The sequence below is a fragment of the Aethalodelphis obliquidens genome, unplaced genomic scaffold, assembly GCF_003676395.1.
Source record: "Aethalodelphis obliquidens isolate GAN/ISIS:26980383/991018 unplaced genomic scaffold, ASM367639v1 scaffold13, whole genome shotgun sequence".
NCBI classification, from domain to species: domain Eukaryota; kingdom Metazoa; phylum Chordata; class Mammalia; order Artiodactyla; family Delphinidae; genus Aethalodelphis; species Aethalodelphis obliquidens.
In genome coordinates this window covers 18,382,170-18,401,238 of record NW_020837957.1, presented here as the reverse complement: position 1 = coordinate 18,401,238, position 19,069 = coordinate 18,382,170, and the positions used below count along the sequence as shown (strand labels likewise).

General features: G+C 32.3%; 1 protein-coding gene across 13 annotated transcripts in view; it reads right to left on the bottom strand.

The window, feature by feature from the left end:
• Positions 1–19,069, bottom strand: part of ADGRL2 (adhesion G protein-coupled receptor L2) — a 273,598-nt gene that overhangs the window by 16,225 nt on the left and 238,304 nt on the right. For all 13 annotated transcript variants that reach the window (XM_027114165.1, XM_027114166.1, XM_027114169.1 and 10 more), the window contains 7 exons: positions 18,201–18,384; positions 9,368–9,493; positions 8,893–9,098; positions 7,629–7,802; positions 6,465–6,674; positions 5,320–5,540; positions 3,979–4,045 (listed from right to left, as the gene is read on the bottom strand). In XM_027114165.1, coding sequence (XP_026969966.1) covers positions 3,979–4,045; positions 5,320–5,540; positions 6,465–6,674; positions 7,629–7,802; positions 8,893–9,098; positions 9,368–9,493; positions 18,201–18,384 — 1,188 coding nt within the window. The remainder of the gene's footprint in view (positions 1–3,978; positions 4,046–5,319; positions 5,541–6,464; positions 6,675–7,628; positions 7,803–8,892; positions 9,099–9,367; positions 9,494–18,200; positions 18,385–19,069) is intronic.

Sequence of the window (19,069 nt, the reverse complement as noted above, 5' to 3'; positions counted from 1 at the left end):
TTTGAAATACAACGACGATATATAATTACTGAGGCAATGGTATCTTTAATAGGAGAAAATAACATCATTGTCAGACAAAGTAATTACGAAAAAAGGTATGCAAGACTTATTGTGAATCACAGCGTAAGAGCAAAAACTGCTAAGCGTGAGATATTTTTCTTTTCCTCAACTCCACGTTAAAAAATTTTACTAATACAAATTATTTACCAAAAAAATGTCTATTATTTAGGTACTGAACATTTTAATACATTGCCAGCAAAATATATGTGAGTGAAATATTTTCTGGAATTAAATAGAACACTTACTGAAGTGTTAACAAGTTCTTTAAACTGTGGTTTTAAAGTTCTCTGATTTTCTCCAGTGTCTAAAAATGTAAATGCTAATTTTTAGTTTCATGGATAAATACTGTTCCTATGATCTTTTTCAGGAGGCAATATACTCTAATAAGAGTTATAATTTTGTATAATAAAACATTTCAATAGATTTTCTTCTTTTCTCTTCTACTCTTGTTCTCTTAAAATGTAACTATGGGAATCAGAACAAGAAATAGAGGGGGCAGAAAAAATCTTTGATAAAACCTATTGTCCAAAATAGTCACTTGAAGACTGAAAACCTTAGTTTCAAATGACGTACTGAGTTCTTTCTTCTTAACCTTTTCCCTATGACATAAATGGGTCTTTCTAGCCATATACTTCTGTTAAACAGAGTATTTTGGGATAGGTTGAAAGGTGCTATGCATCAATGAGAAATGAAAAAGATGGAGTTACAGCTATGTACATAAAGCTTGTCTACAGCTGGTATACATGTCATTAATCATTCGTGTAGAAGCCTCTAGTAAGTACAAGTTAACAGGATTGTGTTACATGTTGTATGTCAACTCACCAGTCTAAATGCCCACACTGAAGATTAAGTTTGAAGATGAGGCAACTCATCCAGGAATTAATCAGATTTTAACTCTGCTCTGTGTGTGTGTGTGTGTACAGGTAAATAGGTAGATGGGTACCTCTTAATAGAATTCTATGTGAAAGAGTGAGACCAAATTAAAAAGAAAAGAATTCTCCTATTCAGCTAAAAAGAGTTAAATCACTAAATGGGGCATTCTTTCTCTTTCAATAACAAATAATACTCTTCTATCTATCCCCAAAAATAATTTCATAAATTACTGTTTAAATAATCTGTCATGTAATTTGCTGATAAAATTCATCACTACTTGATGATACGGCTTAGCTAATCCTCACCCATATTGATGAACATGAAAATACAAAGAGTTTAAAGAAAGAAAAAAGTACCATAGATTATAGGAGTGCACAGTTTGTTTTATAGTTATCGACCTGCTCAATTGAATCATATCCATTTGAGCTTAGGAGCTTAAAATTCATTCCAAAGCTTGCCGTCCTGACATGGATATGATAAGACACAAGAACAGAAACACCACTCTGAAGTAACCTAACTGAACTGCACATGTTCTGACCCTTTTTGTCCTCCCTAGAGCTTTTGCTACCTGGCAAATGCAACTCTAAAACTGCACTTGTATCTCCAGATCTTTGCTGTTAGCCAAGCAGAAACCTATTTCTCCCTGGGACTAGCAGCCAGAGAGGTGTTCTCTGAGGAAGACTTCTAAGTGAGTGTGTGAGCTGAACTCTTACTGAACTGAATTAATTATTAACGATGCAGATGGAGCTGTCCAAATGATAAGAACAGCTCCTGACGTGTCATGATCCAAGCTTTCATTAAACCATTTCAGGCATACTAATGGTTTCCCACTGCTCATTACTTACAAGCACTTTTCTCATAGATATAATAACTCTAGTGCCTGTAGGCAAGACATTCTATAGAAATACAGAAGTAGGAAGTTTTATGTTCTATAACATGCTTTTTTCCTTCATTGAAAATTATTAAAAATGTACACTTATTTAATACTACTAAGTTATGTGATTTCAATTCAGAAAAGCTGGAAATGCAAAACTATGCTTTCTAGGAATATCAATAGGTACTTTTTGTTATTCCTTAAAAGGACAGTATACAATATAATTTATATTGTATAAATTTTTAAACTGTGTCTGAACTGACTTTTAAATGACCTATATCACCATAAGGATATATACAGGTAAATATATTAATACTCAACAAACATGTGCTGTACAATCACATATCTCACTTTAGGTTACATTTGAGATGATGTTTTACACTTCAATACCACTCTGTCTTTCTGTGTTGGGACGATTAGAGGGCAAAGCAATTGCAGGAGAAGAATTACTCCCAGGATCTGTACTGTGATTGCTACCTGCTGTTTTGTTTTGTTTTGTTTTTAAGTTGGGAACACCAAAGCCCTTCACATCTCAACGTAAATGGCTTGGTAAAGGATAATAATGACAAGACTAAAAAATAATGGTAGGCTCTCACTATAAAAGGGCAATATAATAAAATGTCCTTTACCTCTTTTCTTACTGGAAGCTGAGTATATATGAACATTAACTCCTTTCGCTCAGTGAAATGTTTTTTAATACTCTAAAGACAGTATTTATCTTCAGAGATAGAAAATAAACAAAACTACAGTAGAAGTATAGATCAAATATCCCTAAAATGATTTTTACAATTTTCAAAGTATCAGTATGTTCGGCCAAGGGGTCAGGGAGAAAAAAAAAGCTTGAGTTTTTAAGGATCATACCCCTTTCATATCAGCTGTTTGTCATTTAATTCAAGATAGGCTTAGGCTGTGTTAGCATAAGTAAGCAAAGAACAAAAAATTGGGACAATCATCTGGATTGAATAATTCTGATGAGAAATCAGCTTTCCTAAGAACACTTGAGAGTGTTTTTTACTGGTTCGATTCATACAGGCATTCATCTCAAATTTTCATTTTGCTTTCATAAGTAATTGTATAAAAGAATTCATTTTAGTGACAAAAGTAGTTTTAAGTTTCCTTGAACTACTAAATTTTTTTCTTAATTTTACTGACGTACAAGTAACTATAATTGTAATACTATTAACAGTAGAAATATCTTAATAAGCTTACTTGTGTCACCTTTTTAAAAGAAAAAACCTTAATAGGAATAAACAGTTATAGGCAATATATAAACTTGTTTCATTTTCAATCTTCTAATGGTCAATAACACCTATTTGTAACAGCATGATGCTAAAACCGAGTGAAGTTTTAAATCCAAATATTTTAGCTTTTTTAAAAAATTTCAACTATATTTGAAATATTTGACTACTGATAATTTAAGTTAAAAAATATCTTAATGTCATTATACTTAAGTTGTATCAGGTTTATTTTAAAATAAAATTTCTTAGAAACCAATATTTTTATTTGGTATTTTAAGTCTTAGGAAAGTAATTTTATTTCTAATGAGTTTAAAATTTATTTAATATTTATTTATTACGCTAAGCTTAAGAAAACCTTTTTTATGCCCTAAAAAGAATTTAGGGTGTGGACATTTATTTAAAAGTACTAAATTACTATGTGGAAATGAAGATAATAAATATTAAGCTAATGTTCTTTTACTTCCATAAAACATTCAATTCATAAATGCTACACAGGCTTGGTGCAGAGCTAATACTATAGATTTTAAAGATGTAACTTTGTGAACTAAACCTCTTAACAAAAAATTCCACTACTCAAAACCAAAATATACTATACATATCAGTTATTCCTTTCTAATTATCAAACTACTTTAAAATCATACAATCTTAACATAAAGATTAAGACCTGACATTTTTGCAAATTAAATTACAAATGAGGGAAAAGTATTTCTTAAAGGAAAGAGTGTTTTTAAAAATAGTACTAATTAGCAAGTGTATAAACTCTCAATAACGATATCGAATGTAAAATATACTACATAATTTTATTCTGTAAGCTAGACATGCTTATAAATCTTTGAATGCACAGATAAATTAACAGTAAAACAAATTATCCCTGTTTCAATTGTACTGATAAAGCAGCAAGCTAAAAATGAAGGAAAAATAGAGTCTGCTTACCAGAATAATGAAGGTAACAGGTCCAATGAAACTCCATATGAAATAGTTATCAACATGAAGCCAGCAACTATTATGAAAAGAAAAGAATATTAATTAGCTTCAATGGATGCTCAATATCACAAGTAAAGCAAAATTTTAAAAATCTAACAAGCAAAAGTATCTTTACACTTACCTTTAAAAATTAATTTATCATGGGCAAGAACAATTTGAATAATTCTACTGTTCTTCACTTTAGGTTTTAAATTTGATAAAGACATGCATAATTATGCTTATATGGGGAAAACAATAACTCCCCTCCACCCCAATCCTGATGTAAGACCTCTGACTTTACTAAGAAATACGCGAAACTTGGTATTCCAAATTGTCTCATTTTTAAAAAGTTCTTATCTTCAAAATTTGCCTTTAGATCTGTATCTGAGCTAAAATGTTTAACCCTATGGAACATAAGAGATTAAAAAAATAAGTGGTCAGATGTAATGTTTGTTGCAAAACAGTATAGCACAAATATAACACCTCAACTGGGAATGGATGAATACTAGAAAAAAAAAAATCAAAGCATAGAATTCATACTGTATTAGAGTAAATGATGCATAAACTTATTAAGACAGATTATACTTAGTGGTTCATTTTTCATATAACATCAAATCCTCAATGAATTTCTTTTATTTGTCTTTCATCATCTGTGTAGTCAAAAAGCTTTCTTTAGTCCAAAGAATCTTTATATAACTAATTTTATCAAAGGAAAAAATAAACAGAATTGGAAAGCAAATTCATGCCTCTAGCAAATAAAATCCTTAGAAACATGGTCTACCTTCTGTCACTTTCCATAAAAATATTTTTTTATAAATGAATGACAGTGACTTATTTTAATCCTTTCAAACTGCCTGATAAAATATTATCAAAGTAAAACATATGGGCTGGAATGTGGTACTGTCACAACTCAGAACGAGAGTTACCTAGAGGGTCGGCTGCACAAAGAGAGCTAATGAAACATTAGCTTAAAAACTGAATAGTTAAACCTGTCAGATGCTTTAAGTTCAGAAAAATTTTTACTACTATCTTTCTAAGGCCAAAAAGTTATTTACTTTTTCAATTTGTTAGAGGTCAATCTTTTGTGTTAAAAAGAAGTCCATAATTTAGAATATGCCTTGCCAGAGTACAAATCCTCTCAACCTAGAAAATTACAAAAGATTTGATTGTAACTTGTGCATGGCATGCCCATTTTCTTACCAATAAGGCTTTCAGATGCTATTTTAGTCTGTCAGGGACCCTCACTGACAGCTAACAGGCTTTAAAAAGTTATTCACTTGAAAAACACTCAGGTCACTTGCAATTACTTACGCTTTTTCTGTTCCATAGCTCTTATAGTCAATAGCAGCTGAAACACCAACCACTGTGGCAGGAAACAAGTAACCGGCAACATAGTAATATTTCTTCCTTGAATATTCACTTTCAAAAACTTCAACTAACATCAGATAGAGCTGCACACCTTCTAGGCACATCCAAGCAAAAGCAGCCAGAAAGAAAAAGTGTAGAAGTCCTGCAAATATTGGGCATGCTATCTATAAAGGAAAGAAGCAAAAAACACAAGAGAATACGGGAATATAAACAGCCCACTCTAAAAACTAAACAATATTCGCCAATAGTACTCACTACTGTCTTTAAGATATACCAGTATTTAGAGAAAATACTGCTTCTTAAAAATTTTTTTTTCCATAAATGAAAATACTGCCAAATTTGGCTTAATGCTTATGGAGTGTAATGCTAGGTGTACTAGAAATATCATCATTGTAAGACATTATTATTTAAAGCAAAAGTAAGTGCAAATAAGAAAACATATTAATTTCTCTTCCAGAACTATTCATTTTTATATCTGAATATTCTACTTGTAGATAAGTTGCTTTACAAATCTTTAGAACAGTTGTTTCCAAATATATTATTTCTATTTTTTTCTACTACAGAATTTTTTAAAATTTGCTTTAATGATAAATATCCCAGCTCTAATTACTTAACATCATTTTCTTGTTATACATGGAACATTCTCAAATTCATCCCAGTGCAGATGAATACAGAGTAAAGCATTAACTAATTATTAAGTTCTCTTTGTGACACTGAGACCTCATGATGGTGAATAAATTGCTCAGAATATGAGGAAATGATCACTGGTTAGAATGACTATGTAAACAAAATGAAAAATTTAAAAATCGGATCTTTTCATTTTAGCATACCCAGCATTCTTCTATTCAAATTACGTGTTTTAATAACAACCCAGAAAAATGCAACTGTACCTTAATACAAGAAATGAATTAACTCATAATAATATTACTTAATGATTGGGTTGTGTTTTATTACAAATTATCCTTCAGTATTGCCATGTCAATTATTGTAAGTTACAAGGTCAAATATTAACAGCAGCATATGTGGATACACCTGTTATAATAATAATTCTCAGAGATCCAAGGTCAACAAACAGAAGGAGTACTTACCATGTATTTTGTCTTATCAATGCCTATTAGGAAAATAAATTCAGCAATGAAAAGGTTGATACAAAGGTTCTTGTGAATTGTATTACGGTCACTCTGTAGACCACGGAAAAAGCAGAAGGTGAAGATGCAGATAGCCAGACAAACAAGGGAAATGACAATTCCCACCCAGGTGATGACTGTAAGAAGTAATTCGTGAACTCCATCTTTGTACTGAAAATTAAAAAAATGAGGAACTTTAGTATTCCTGCATTACATTAACTAAGGGTAAGATAGGTTTCACATGTGATAGCTCAACTTTTAATACTAAACTCTCTGAATATTCATGTGTGTTCAAACAGGGCTCAATACTAAAAAAAAAAAAATTACGATCATATAACAGAGTTCAATATTATCTTATTGATTTTTATATTCAAAGAATGATCTATGAAAGTAGATTTTACCTAGAAAATTATGACCACAATAATTACTTACATAAACATACAGAAAACATTTTACAACAGATTAAAGACTACTTAGTTATTTCAAAATAATTGGCATTTTAATGACTTGCCAGGCTAACAAGTAGTCAAATTTTAAGTTTCTCCTTGAGTTTTTATATTATATATATATATATATACTAAAAGTTAAGCACATAATAGATCTGAGAGCTTTCATGTTATAGTTCTTAAATAGTTTTATCTCCTGGCTTATGTTCTCTTAATCACAAGAAGAAATGAATACTAAGAAATATTCCGGAAGCCATTCTGATCTTTCAAAATCTGCAGTCTGGCACAGTGTGCAAAGTCGTTAGGAAATTTAAAACAAAAGTTTTGAAATGAGATTCAAACATTCAAGATGGTGAGGGCATGTTAAACTTTAGAGCCTTCTGTCTCTTTCGCATAACCTATTGCTGTTCATTTTTTAAATCCCTGACAGCCTCTGCCTGACACCTGCCCAAAGGGAAAAACTTAGAACGAGTCTATAAAGCACATGATTTTGAGATGTAGCAATAAATATAGTGCCAAGACTTCCTAAAATATATGGACAATGTAAAAGCAATTAGAAATCCACATTACTTTGTTTGCTTTTTAGTTACGATAAACACCCAAAGAAGGGACTACTACACAAGCTGTTTTGAATCTCTGAGGTTTTTCTCTGCTACTAATTAGAAGTGCAAATACTTACTGAAATTTTCCTGTGGGCCATGAGAATTGCAAAATTGGTTAGGTGGCTGCACGCACACGTTGTACGAGTTTTATTAGTGTCAACCAGCTTGCAGCCCTGGGTAGACCAATATCCCATCATAGTTCTCTCTGAGTAGTTCCAGAAGGAGCAGTTTGCATTGAAATAATTGTCAGGCTGGGAAATAAAATGACAAGATAAAATTAGGATTTTACACTCTAAGATGGCAATAGCCATTGTTTAATATGTGTAAAAGGTAATTTAGATTAAACTTTTCATGTTTCGGACTACAAAGTTTTTCATCAGCAGAACTGTAGACTATGTTATACAAGGCAGATATCTAACTTAAAAGGGGCTTTATAGTCCAAAACACTCTAAAGTGTACTCTAAATTACCAAAGACCCATTTTACACAATTACAATTTCCATCTTATGATTTTACATACTGATGGTCCATCAGAATCATTTTTTTTTCTTTTCTGACAAAATTAAAGCCATGAATTTGTTCTGAGAAAATTCTGTAAGGACCAAGTGTTTTAAAATCTATTTTGTTTGGGGCCCATTTTTGCTCTAAATGACCCAATAGGGACAATTTGAATCCTGTAGTTAGTATGTCAAGCTCTTAAGAGAGTGAAGCAACTGCAGAAGATATAAGAAGAGAATAGCCACACAAATGTATTGTTCACTAATGAATTCTGGAGATTCACGTGGCTATCTATGGGCACTTTTTCTCTCTACTATAACAACAGCCAAATTCTGCAGACAATCTTCCAACACAGTGTTTTTAGCTACCAACTTGCATTCTAAGGCACAGCAGAGGAATCGCATCTCTTCGACTCTATATTTTTAAAAACACAGGGCTTGATAACAATTGTGTTTATATGATCTGTAAACAAACAAACAAACCAAAAAGACCTGTCATACTAAAAAGGCAGAGCTATCGTGCTGCTAGGGTAACAGTTAATTTTCATTCTAAAACAAATTATAGTCATTTACATTTTCCTGTTGATTACTGAATTAGCTTTCATTAAGAATACACTTAAATTCTAATAATCATTGAACCAGGCTCATTTAATTTTATGTTCACAGACTTAAATAAACTTGTGTCTCTGACCTAGTCCAACATTTGAAATTCAAATGGGAAGGCCTTTTCTTTCCTCTCTGCCACTTCCCCATTCCCACTCTCTCTATCTCTAGCATGTTAGTTTTGCTTTCCTTCCTCACTGGTTTTATAATTTTCCACTACTTCATTAGCATACATAACTTACATCAATGTGTGGTAGGGTAAAAAGCACAGGATCTGTCAAGTATACTCGGCTGGATTCTTTATTGATTGAAACTGAAATGACATGGGAATTCACTGCAATGGTGCTATTTCGACCAATAAAGTCAGCACCCAGTTTTATGGTTGCATTTTCTGTACTAAGGAACTGTCCCAGACTCCGGTAAATGATGAACACCAACTTTGCAAGACCTAGGAAGGTAAAAAGTCATATGTCTTTACAGAAAATATGCTTCTGAATAAGATGAGATACAATAAAATAAGAATAAAATGAAACAAATCCTTATGGAATCTTTATTCAGATTAAGTTTACTGGGAAAGAGAAGGCATTACTTTAAATCTGCTTATAAATGCTAAGCTGTAATTGTTATATTAGGAGTCAAACACTCAGTATTTTAGAATTAATAGGTTTAACTGAACAAAAACCCTATCAATTTTTAAAAGACTTTGTTCCATCTTACCATTCCTGCTGTTCTGTTTGACGGTATTCGCAGAGAGTTGGATTGAGCTGCCTGCCCCTTTGATGCCCAGAGGAAATTTGAAGTCTTGGACCTGTCCTTCTGTACTGAGCACTGCAACTTCCAGAACTGGATAAGGCAGAAGATAAAGGAGGGGGAAAAATGGGGTATTCTCTAAATTCAACTACAAAGAGGCAAATGATAATTGCAAAGAAACCACTGTTTTCCTTTTTTTCTACGTAAAAAATTTTAGTGTTCAAGTCCAACAAAATCATGAACAAACAACTTATTCTAAGAGGTCTTAAACTTTACTACTCTAAAAATTTTGGTGTAAGCATTTTAACATTTTCTTCATAGTTTTATATCTTTTGTCAACTAATTCCAGTCTTTTAGCCTACGAATATGAGTGTCGGATTTATAGTACACGACCATCAAAGTTTCATTTAAATCATTAAGTTAAACAAAAATATTTCAAAATGATTTTTGACTCTATGTTAAGTAATTTTCAACGACCATCACTTGGTAATGGTAAAACAAAATACGAACTATAAATGTGAAGCCTTTATTGCATGTAGACATCTAGTTCTATGTATATAACACATTTTAATACATAAGATTACATAGATCAACTTTGCAGTAATAGGTTTTCTCTGGTTTCTAAAAGTAGGGAGCTCAGCATAGCATTATTCAAGAGAAAATGTCTGGCATTATGTTCAAACTTCCCATTAATTCTCACTAGCAATGATCAATTTTTACATATTAAAGTTGGGCAAAATAGGACCTGTGGGCCAAATCTGGCCTGCCACTTGTTTGGGTAAATTAAGTTTTACTGGGACACAGCCATGATTACCCATGAACATAGTGTCTATGGCTGTTAAGTATTTGCAGCTTAGACCACATAGCCTGCAAAGTTTAAAATGTGTACTACTTGGACTTTTATAGAAAAAGTTTGCCAACCACTACAGTATAATCCAAAGTTCAAAAATTCAAATGAAGTAGCAACACTGGAAAACATGTAAGAAAAACAAGACAATGCATAAACATTAAGAACATTTATGTGATCAACAAGACCAATGTTGTTTAACTTTGTTTAAAAAATACAATAGTAACATCTTCAACATAAATGCTGTCTACTGTAACTCCAATAAAGACTGCAATACTTTATATCAGCATATGATTATTTAAAAGAATGAAAAAGTATCATTGTTTCCACTAAAGAAAACTATTTCATATTAGTAATTAGAATGTGCCACTTATTGATGAAATGAGAGGAACTGGATGAAAATTTTTCATTTCAGTATTTGAATTTTAAAAAGTAACACATAATTCAATAAATACAGTCCATACATTTTCCTCTGAATTTCACCCTCTCTGATGGCATATACCCTTGAATAGCTATTTCTATACTTAGACAAACATGTGTGTAAGTGTTGTATGTGCCATGCGTGTGCGCGCGCACACACACACACACACACGAGTATAATGAATTCACCCACTCTCTTTTTAGCAAAATGGACTTATACCATTACAGAGTAACTCTTGGATGCTATTTTTAAAAAATCTTTCTCAACTTTGTTTTGCAAAATACATACAGATTCAGCTGTAAATATGAAATCATAACATTGGAAATTTTTATAAGCTATGAGACCACATGTCAAGCACCTGAAATATAAGTTTATAATGAGAGTCATATAACTCCTAGAATTTTATCAGCTGCAGAAGCTGGTAGAGATACTTTGCTTAGAAAGATTAAGCAGGTGGGTATGTGGATGATCACCTGTCCTCATAACAGATTCCATGTTTGTGGGTAGTGGGTGAAGGGAATGAGTGACAAAAATATAAATTTAATATATACCTCTCTCTTCTTCACACTAAAAGGGGTTCTCAATTATTAATTATTCTTAAAACAAGACAGAAGACAGGGTAAAAAAAGGAAATCCTTTAAGTTTTCAGTAAATTTTCCAAATATAGATACACATGTACAAAGACTTAATTTCATTCAACAAATATTTACTTATTAAAGTTTAAAATCATGTCCATAGTAAAAAATTAATAATTTGAATTTTTAAAAACAGGATCATTAATATAGATCTAAGTAGAGATGCAACAATCAATTTTATACTATAAATAAATAAATAAACAGACAGACAAAAGGGAAAATTTTCTTGAAACACAAAACTGACTTAAATAAATAGAAACCCCAATACTTTATGACCGTTTAAGAAAATGAACTCATGGTTAAATATATACTGAATCTTTAACAAACTGCTCCAGTGAATATAAGAGAATGTTTTTCAACTCATTTCACAAAACTAATATATACTCTTGATGCATAGAACAGTAAAAGGAGAGAAATTATAGGATATCCTCACTTATTTAAAGTATGTAAAAATAGTTAATAAATTATATATACACTTTAAATATAATATCCTGAACAAACTGAGTTTAACTCAAAAAGGCATATAGAAATTAATGCATTAGAAAATATATTAATGTCTTTAACCAAATTATGAAATTAAATAAGAAAAATATTAACAGAAAGAATTCAACAAATTTCAACACTCATTCAGTATAAAAAATCTTTATGAAACAGTAAGAATAAAAGAAAAATTCCTTGCCTAGATAAAGGTTTTGTTATCAGGTAATGGTTATGTATCCAAACTTATGGAAAAAAATGATGCAAAACTCTAAAAGCAATTTTTTTTAAGTCAGGATCATTCCTATCACAAGTTTTATTTAGCACTGTACTGAAGGACCTAGCTAAGGCAGTAATTCAAGAAAAATAAAAGGTACAAAGACTGGGAGGAAAAAGCAATGTGTTCATTATTTATAGAAAATATACTTAACTACATAGTAATGGGCAGGAGACTCTATAATATCAGAAGGAAAAGAATTTAGCAAGTCTGCAATCAGCAAAATCAACTGTACACCAATCAGCAAACAATTGGAATATGTTTTTTATTTATTTATTTATTTTTTTTTTGCGGTACGTGGGCCTCCCACTGCTGTGGCCTCTCCCGTTGCGGAGCACAGGATCCGGACGCGCAGGCTCAGCGGCCATGGGTCACGGGTCCAGCCCCTCCGCAGCACGTGGGATCCTCCCGGACTGGGGCACGAACCCATGTCCCCTGCATCGGCAGGACTCTCAACCACTGCACCACCAGGGAAGCCCCGGAATATGTAATTTTTAAAAAATACTATTCACAATAAAAATTAGTGTATGTTTCCTAGGAATACGCCTAATTGAAAAAGTACAAGACATTACTGGGAAAAATATAGAACTTAGAAAACCTAACAACAGATGGAGAATTCTATCATGGCCCAATCTGGGAGAACTCAACAGATAAATCTGTGACACTTCTTTCAAAATCTATCTACAAACTCAGTCTAATTCTAATAAAAATTCCAACAAGATTTCTTTGAGTATGTGGAACTTGACAAGACGATTTTAAAATGCACATGGAAGAGACATGCCGAATAGCAGCCCAGAGGAATCTGATTCCTCAAGAAGCAGGGTTGAAAGGACTCACCAGATATTAATAGTATTGAAACAAAAACAAAAGCAACAATGTAAAACAGACACTCCCAACATGTACAGAAACTTGATATATGACAGAGATATCTTTACAAACCACTGGGGACAGGAATGGCTTGTGCACTGAAAGTGCTGAAACAACTGATTATCTGTATAGAAAAAAATGAAATTAGTTCCCTCATTAATATTATAAACAAAATAAATTTCAGGTTGGATTAAAAACATAAATGTAAAAAGGCAAAGCTTTATCATTTCTAAAGAAAGTATAAAATCTTTATCACTGCAAAGTAGAGAAAAATTTCTTGATCAGGGGACAAAAACCACCCCCCCAAAACACTATAGTTTTTAAACAAGATCCCAAAAGTATCAATCCTAAAAGAAAGGATTGATAATTTGAGTTCATTATTCCGTAAAACAAAAGATTAATAAACAAGGTACAAAAGAGAAGGCACAGACAGAATAACCATTTGCAAACTATATAATCTTCAAAGAGTTAGTTTCCAGAATGCATTACCTACATAGAAAGAGATAGACAGGAAAAAATTGTGGACAAGAAATTCACAGGAGAGAAAATTAAAATACCCAATAAATGAATTAAATAATCAGGGAACTGCAAATAATGTGATCAATTCAAATCTATTAGAATGACTAAATTTATGTCAATAATAAAGTGTTGACAAAGAGAGTGACGGGGAACAATGATATTACTGGTGAGAATGTAAATTGGTAAAACAACATTAGAAAGCAACGTGGCAGTATTTAGTAAAGTTAAACATGGGCATGCTCTACCACTCAAAAACTATTTCTAGGTTGTGTGTGTGTGCACGCATATATATCTTGAAAGTCACAAATGTATGAGTAAGAGGCATACAAAAACTTTCACCACAGTTTTCATAATATCAGCAAAAAAGTGTAAGCCACTAAAATATCTATCACAGGCACAGTTAAATAATTGTGCATTCTTAGAGCAAATGAATGAACTAGAGATGCACATATCAATGTGCATAAATATGAAAAATATAATGGCAAGGGAAAATTATACAATTACATTTATAGTGTGAAATCATTAACATTAAAGACATGAAAAATAACAGTTAAATGTACATACCTGTAGAGCAAAAATAAATAAATAAAAGCTTACTAATGCTAACAAAGTAAGAATGATGGTTACCCTCTTCTTCATCTGATCAGGAAGGAGGGGACCCAGGGGATGTCCAGATTATATATACCTATTTCTTTTCCCCAAAACCTGAAGCAAATATGGTAAAATGCTAAGATGTGGCTCAGTGGGTGACTGCTACACAGATGTTTATGATTTTCTCTATACTTTTGTATAGCCGACATAATATATGTTTTGTTCAACAGATTTCCTGAAAGTGAACACACGTGATTCATAGAAGAGCCACCCAGAGCCTCACTCACAGCCAGTGCTGAAGATGGTATTTTAATATATTTCTCTGTCCTTCTGTTTGTCAAATTCATCACTGAGTAGTGGCTGCAGTGAGAGGAAAGGGGAAGAAAAGTAATACAGTGTACAATGGAAAAACTAGGACCTCTGCCAGCAGACCCGCAGTGTACTAGGTTCCATCAGCCTGCGTCCCGGGGTAAAAGCAACATGGAGCCAACTGAAGATGGTAGGGAGCAAAGCAAAGCTAAGCCTCAGGTGACATGGAGTAAAGCAGTCATAAACTTTGTTGTTGAGAGCTGCCGTGACTTTAGGGTTTTTGTTACTGCAGTATAACTAAGCTTAAATTGAGGTATACAATCAAGCTGGCTGCTAAGCCCATTGGGAAAATAAATGATAGGGAATTTTATTATGCTGGATTAGGCTGATAATAACTAAACCACATAATCAATCTTAAGATCACAAAGAAAGACAATCAAACATGATGTGCTTCTTTTCATAAGCTGCAACAGAAAGTATTGGGGGGTGGTATTTAAACCTGAGGTTATTAGACCAGCCAAAGAACCTCGAAGGATAGAAGGAAAACTCTTCCTTTCCAATAAGAGCAATGCATCAGTCAAATGTACAACATGAACTTGTTTGTATCCTGGTTAAACAAATTAGGTATTAACAAATTTACAAAAATCAAATAACTGAAATCCCCTTTTTATCTTTCCTGTTTTTGATTTTTTTTTAAAGTATGAGAATGGCTTGTTTTTTTTTAAAGTCTAAGATACATATTAAAGTATTTAAAGTAATAATATAATATTAGGGTTTGCTTTAATAATACAATGGTGAGAGGAATAAGTGAAACAGGATTGGCTAGATGTTGTTGAAGCTGGGTAATGAGGATTTTTTATCAAAATTAAAAACTTCTGCTTCTCTCAAGATATCATTAAGAAAATAGAATGAAAAGTCACATGCTGAGTGACTATATATTCAGAATACATATATGAGACAAAAGATTTGTATCAGGAATATATAAATAATCTTTATAATCCAATAATAAAACAAAGAACTCAAAATGGGAAAAATCAGATACTTCACAAAAAGATATATGAATGGCCAATAAGAACATGAAAAGTTGGAACAGTTTTCAGCAAAACATAACTTTGCAACCATACAAATGCAAAATAAAACCAAAATGAGATTCCACTACAAACCACTAAAACGGCTAAAATTTAAAAAGACATTTGAAAAGACAATTGTAAATGCTGGTGAGGATGTGAAGCAACTGGAACTCTAATTGCTATTAGGAATATAAAATGGTACAATCACTTGGGAAAATAGCAGCTTTACTAATAACAGTCAAAAAGTGGGAATGACCTAAATGTATAAATAGATATACAAATAGTGTTGTGCCCTTATAATGGAAATTCAGCAATAAAAAGGACAGACTTACTGATGTTGGCACCAACATAGATGAATCTCAATAACATTATACTGTGTAAAAGAGGCCAGATCAAAAGGAGTATATAGTCTATGATACCATTCAACGGAAGGTCTAGAAAAAGCAAAACTAAACTATAGTGACATAAAGCAGATCAGTGGTTGCCTGGGGCTGGGGGTATAACAAGACTGACTGACAAAGATTATAAAGGACCCTTTTGAGGTGGCTGAAATACTGACCATGCTGTTGGTTAAATGGGTGTACATTTGTCAAATCTCCTCAAAGAGTACCATTAAAACAGCTGCTCTTATTGTATATAAATTATACCTCAAAGTTGATTTTAAAAAGCTATAATCAGGTATAATTATAACATATAATTATACCATTTTACGAGGTCATGTATAAGGGTAAATCATACAATCAAGTGAAAATAAGGATTCAAGGAGAAACCACTAAGGAGGAGAATGAAATTGTCTTAATAATCAAAGATACTGTATCCACACCCTAAATTTAGATGAGAACATAAAGTGAAGACATAAAGGGATAATGGGCTATTTTAGTTCTCATGTCTAAAAAGAGAACAAGTCCTAGGAAAAAGTTGAATCTTGAATGCCATATTAAATTACAGATATTATTTTTCACAAAATTGTGAAATAAAAGACATGGAAATATATTGGAATATGTAAAATGGCCTTCATATCGATAATTCTTGGGTAATAAATACATGCATACATTAAGTTCAGGGCATTATTTTTGAGAAGGCAGTAAAATGTGTACTATACGCTATGAGAATCTCTACCCACAATGTTCTTTCTTTAATTAAAATTTTTTTAAAAACCAGTGTAAAGGATAAACATTTAGAACTCTGAAAAACACAAGTATCAGGGAAAAAATATTCCTGGCCATTCTCAAACTGAGATAAAAATATCTCAGACATATAATAATAAAGTGTTCTGCATACGTAAAGCCGGTGGGAGCAGAGGATGTTGACCTGCCCTATCAAAATTTCTTTGCACTCTTGGAAGGAGCTTAAATGGGAAATTTTATGTTTTTTGGTTGCTTTTAAAATAGCCTTCAGAAGATTTAGAAAACAAATTGAGGTCACAACACAACACTTTAAACAATACTTTTTATGACTTATCTTCTGAGACAATCAAGTCCATACTCCTTTACCTTACAGGTACGTCCCTGGAAACATTTGAGAAGAATTGTTTAATGCGTATGTTAGGAATTTTATTAGACTACTAAATAAATTAAACCTCAAAATAACAAAAGCTTTAGACATAAAATAGGAGCTTTATTCACTGTCTATTCCTACTAAGCTATGGTAGAATATCACTTTCCTTATGACTGGTCTCCCACATTAAAGCAGGCCAAATTATTTTGATTTCACTTAAAGTTATTAAGCTATCTGTCATTTCAAAACCTCATAAAGTAAATAAAAACATGATTTTAATATACCTTTTTTCCTAAAAACTCAGTTATTTAAAATAAGCTTAAGGCTCAGTTATTTAAAATAAGCTTAAGCTTAAATCCAGGTATCATAATCTGATAGATGTCTATTTCTCCTATACACCTTGTTTCTCTGTATTTTTAAATAAAAGTCTCATACTTAGGTAGGCACAATAAGGCAATAAGATATGGCATTCCAGATAGCAAAACTTCATTCAATATCTGCTGCTCCAATGCACTCTTTCGATGGAAAAGTAGTCTGTGTTCCCTTTGGTTTTTTTTTTACATTTATGCTGTGGAAATTTTTTTACTTTACTAAGGGATACTAAAATTTCATTCAAGCTCAACCCCACTGAATAACAATTCTAAATCAGTCAAGCCTATATTAATATAATTTCACTGTACTTACAGTAGTACTTCTTTCAAATACCATCAAAAGTGAATTCCTACCTCTCACTGCCAGCATTTAAATTCTAAATGATGCTTCAAAACTATCCGCAGCTGTTTTACAGTCTATAAAGCATGGATATTCTGCTCTATGGGTGATGTAGTTCACTGACCACATTTTCACCTGAAAGCAGTTCTGTTTAATATAAATGTTTGGCTCAAATATCTGCGTGCCTAAAATATTTGGGAGAACGCATTTCAGAAAGTAATTTAACCTCATTAGGAACGTATTGTATAAAATGGAAAGGCATTCGCCACAGCTCCACAGCAAGCACTTTCATTACGTAAGCAATCCATATTCTTGCAGTTAAGTACTCTACACACTGTTTTCCTTTAATGATTTTTCAGTTGGAAAAAAACACCAACTTTTAAAAGACATGGGATAGATTTTGGCTTTTGCATTAATTTTATGAGTGTGATCAATAATATCTCTTATTAAGGGACAAAAATAATTGGACAAAATAGAAGTTTGGCACTGGGAAATAACTCACAAGACTCAATGGAAGCATTATTCTCTTAAACATCTATCTTCTAAATCAAAATTAAACCTGACAATAGATTCACTCACCAATATTTTCTGTGGGCATTGAGACCCTGGTTGGTTCTACGAGATTGTCAGCCAGGACAAAAGCTCCTTCTTCCAACGTATCCAGTAGCATTGTTGCAGTATGCGCTTGTTCAGAAGAATTCATGTGTTTCCATGATTCCAAAGCTTCAGGTCTCAGAAGGTTGTCCACTGTGTCAACAATTGCCTGCATCCATTAGAAAACTATCATTAGTTTTGACTACTTCTAGTACCAAGGTGATTTTCAATCACTGACTAGTGACAACTGTAATATTTATCTGTCATGATGATTTACTCTTACGGAAGAACACCTGGACGACATATATGTGGCCAACTTGATGTCTGACCCTTTCAAAATAGAACTAGCTGAATATCAGTAGACTACTATTTGATTATAAAGACTAAGTATAAAGAGATGACTTGTTTCTGTTTATCTAATCATATTTCAATTGTTGCAAAGAAATAAAACCAGTGTCAGCTCTTAATCTGAGGTATTACCCCTACATGCATGGTCACTCCTACATAAAACCTCAAGACTTAAATGTTCTAAATAGAAAACACTGGTGTCTCTAGAGTAGCCTAATACCTATGCTTGAAAATTAAACCATATTGTTTTTTGGAACCTGAACTAAAAATAATAACCAAAATTGTGCCTTATAACGTTGTCTACTTATTATCATTGGGAAAAAAACAAGGTGATTTCAAAGTGTATAAGTTATCTGTGAACATTTTCAACTCTTCCAATTGCCTGGCCAGCTAAAAAACACTCGAGAGTATACCTTAATTCATAAACAATCATCTGTTTTTAAGGAGATCAAGAGAACAGTCAAAATATTTAAAACCTATACTAATAATTTAAGAAAAACAGAAAG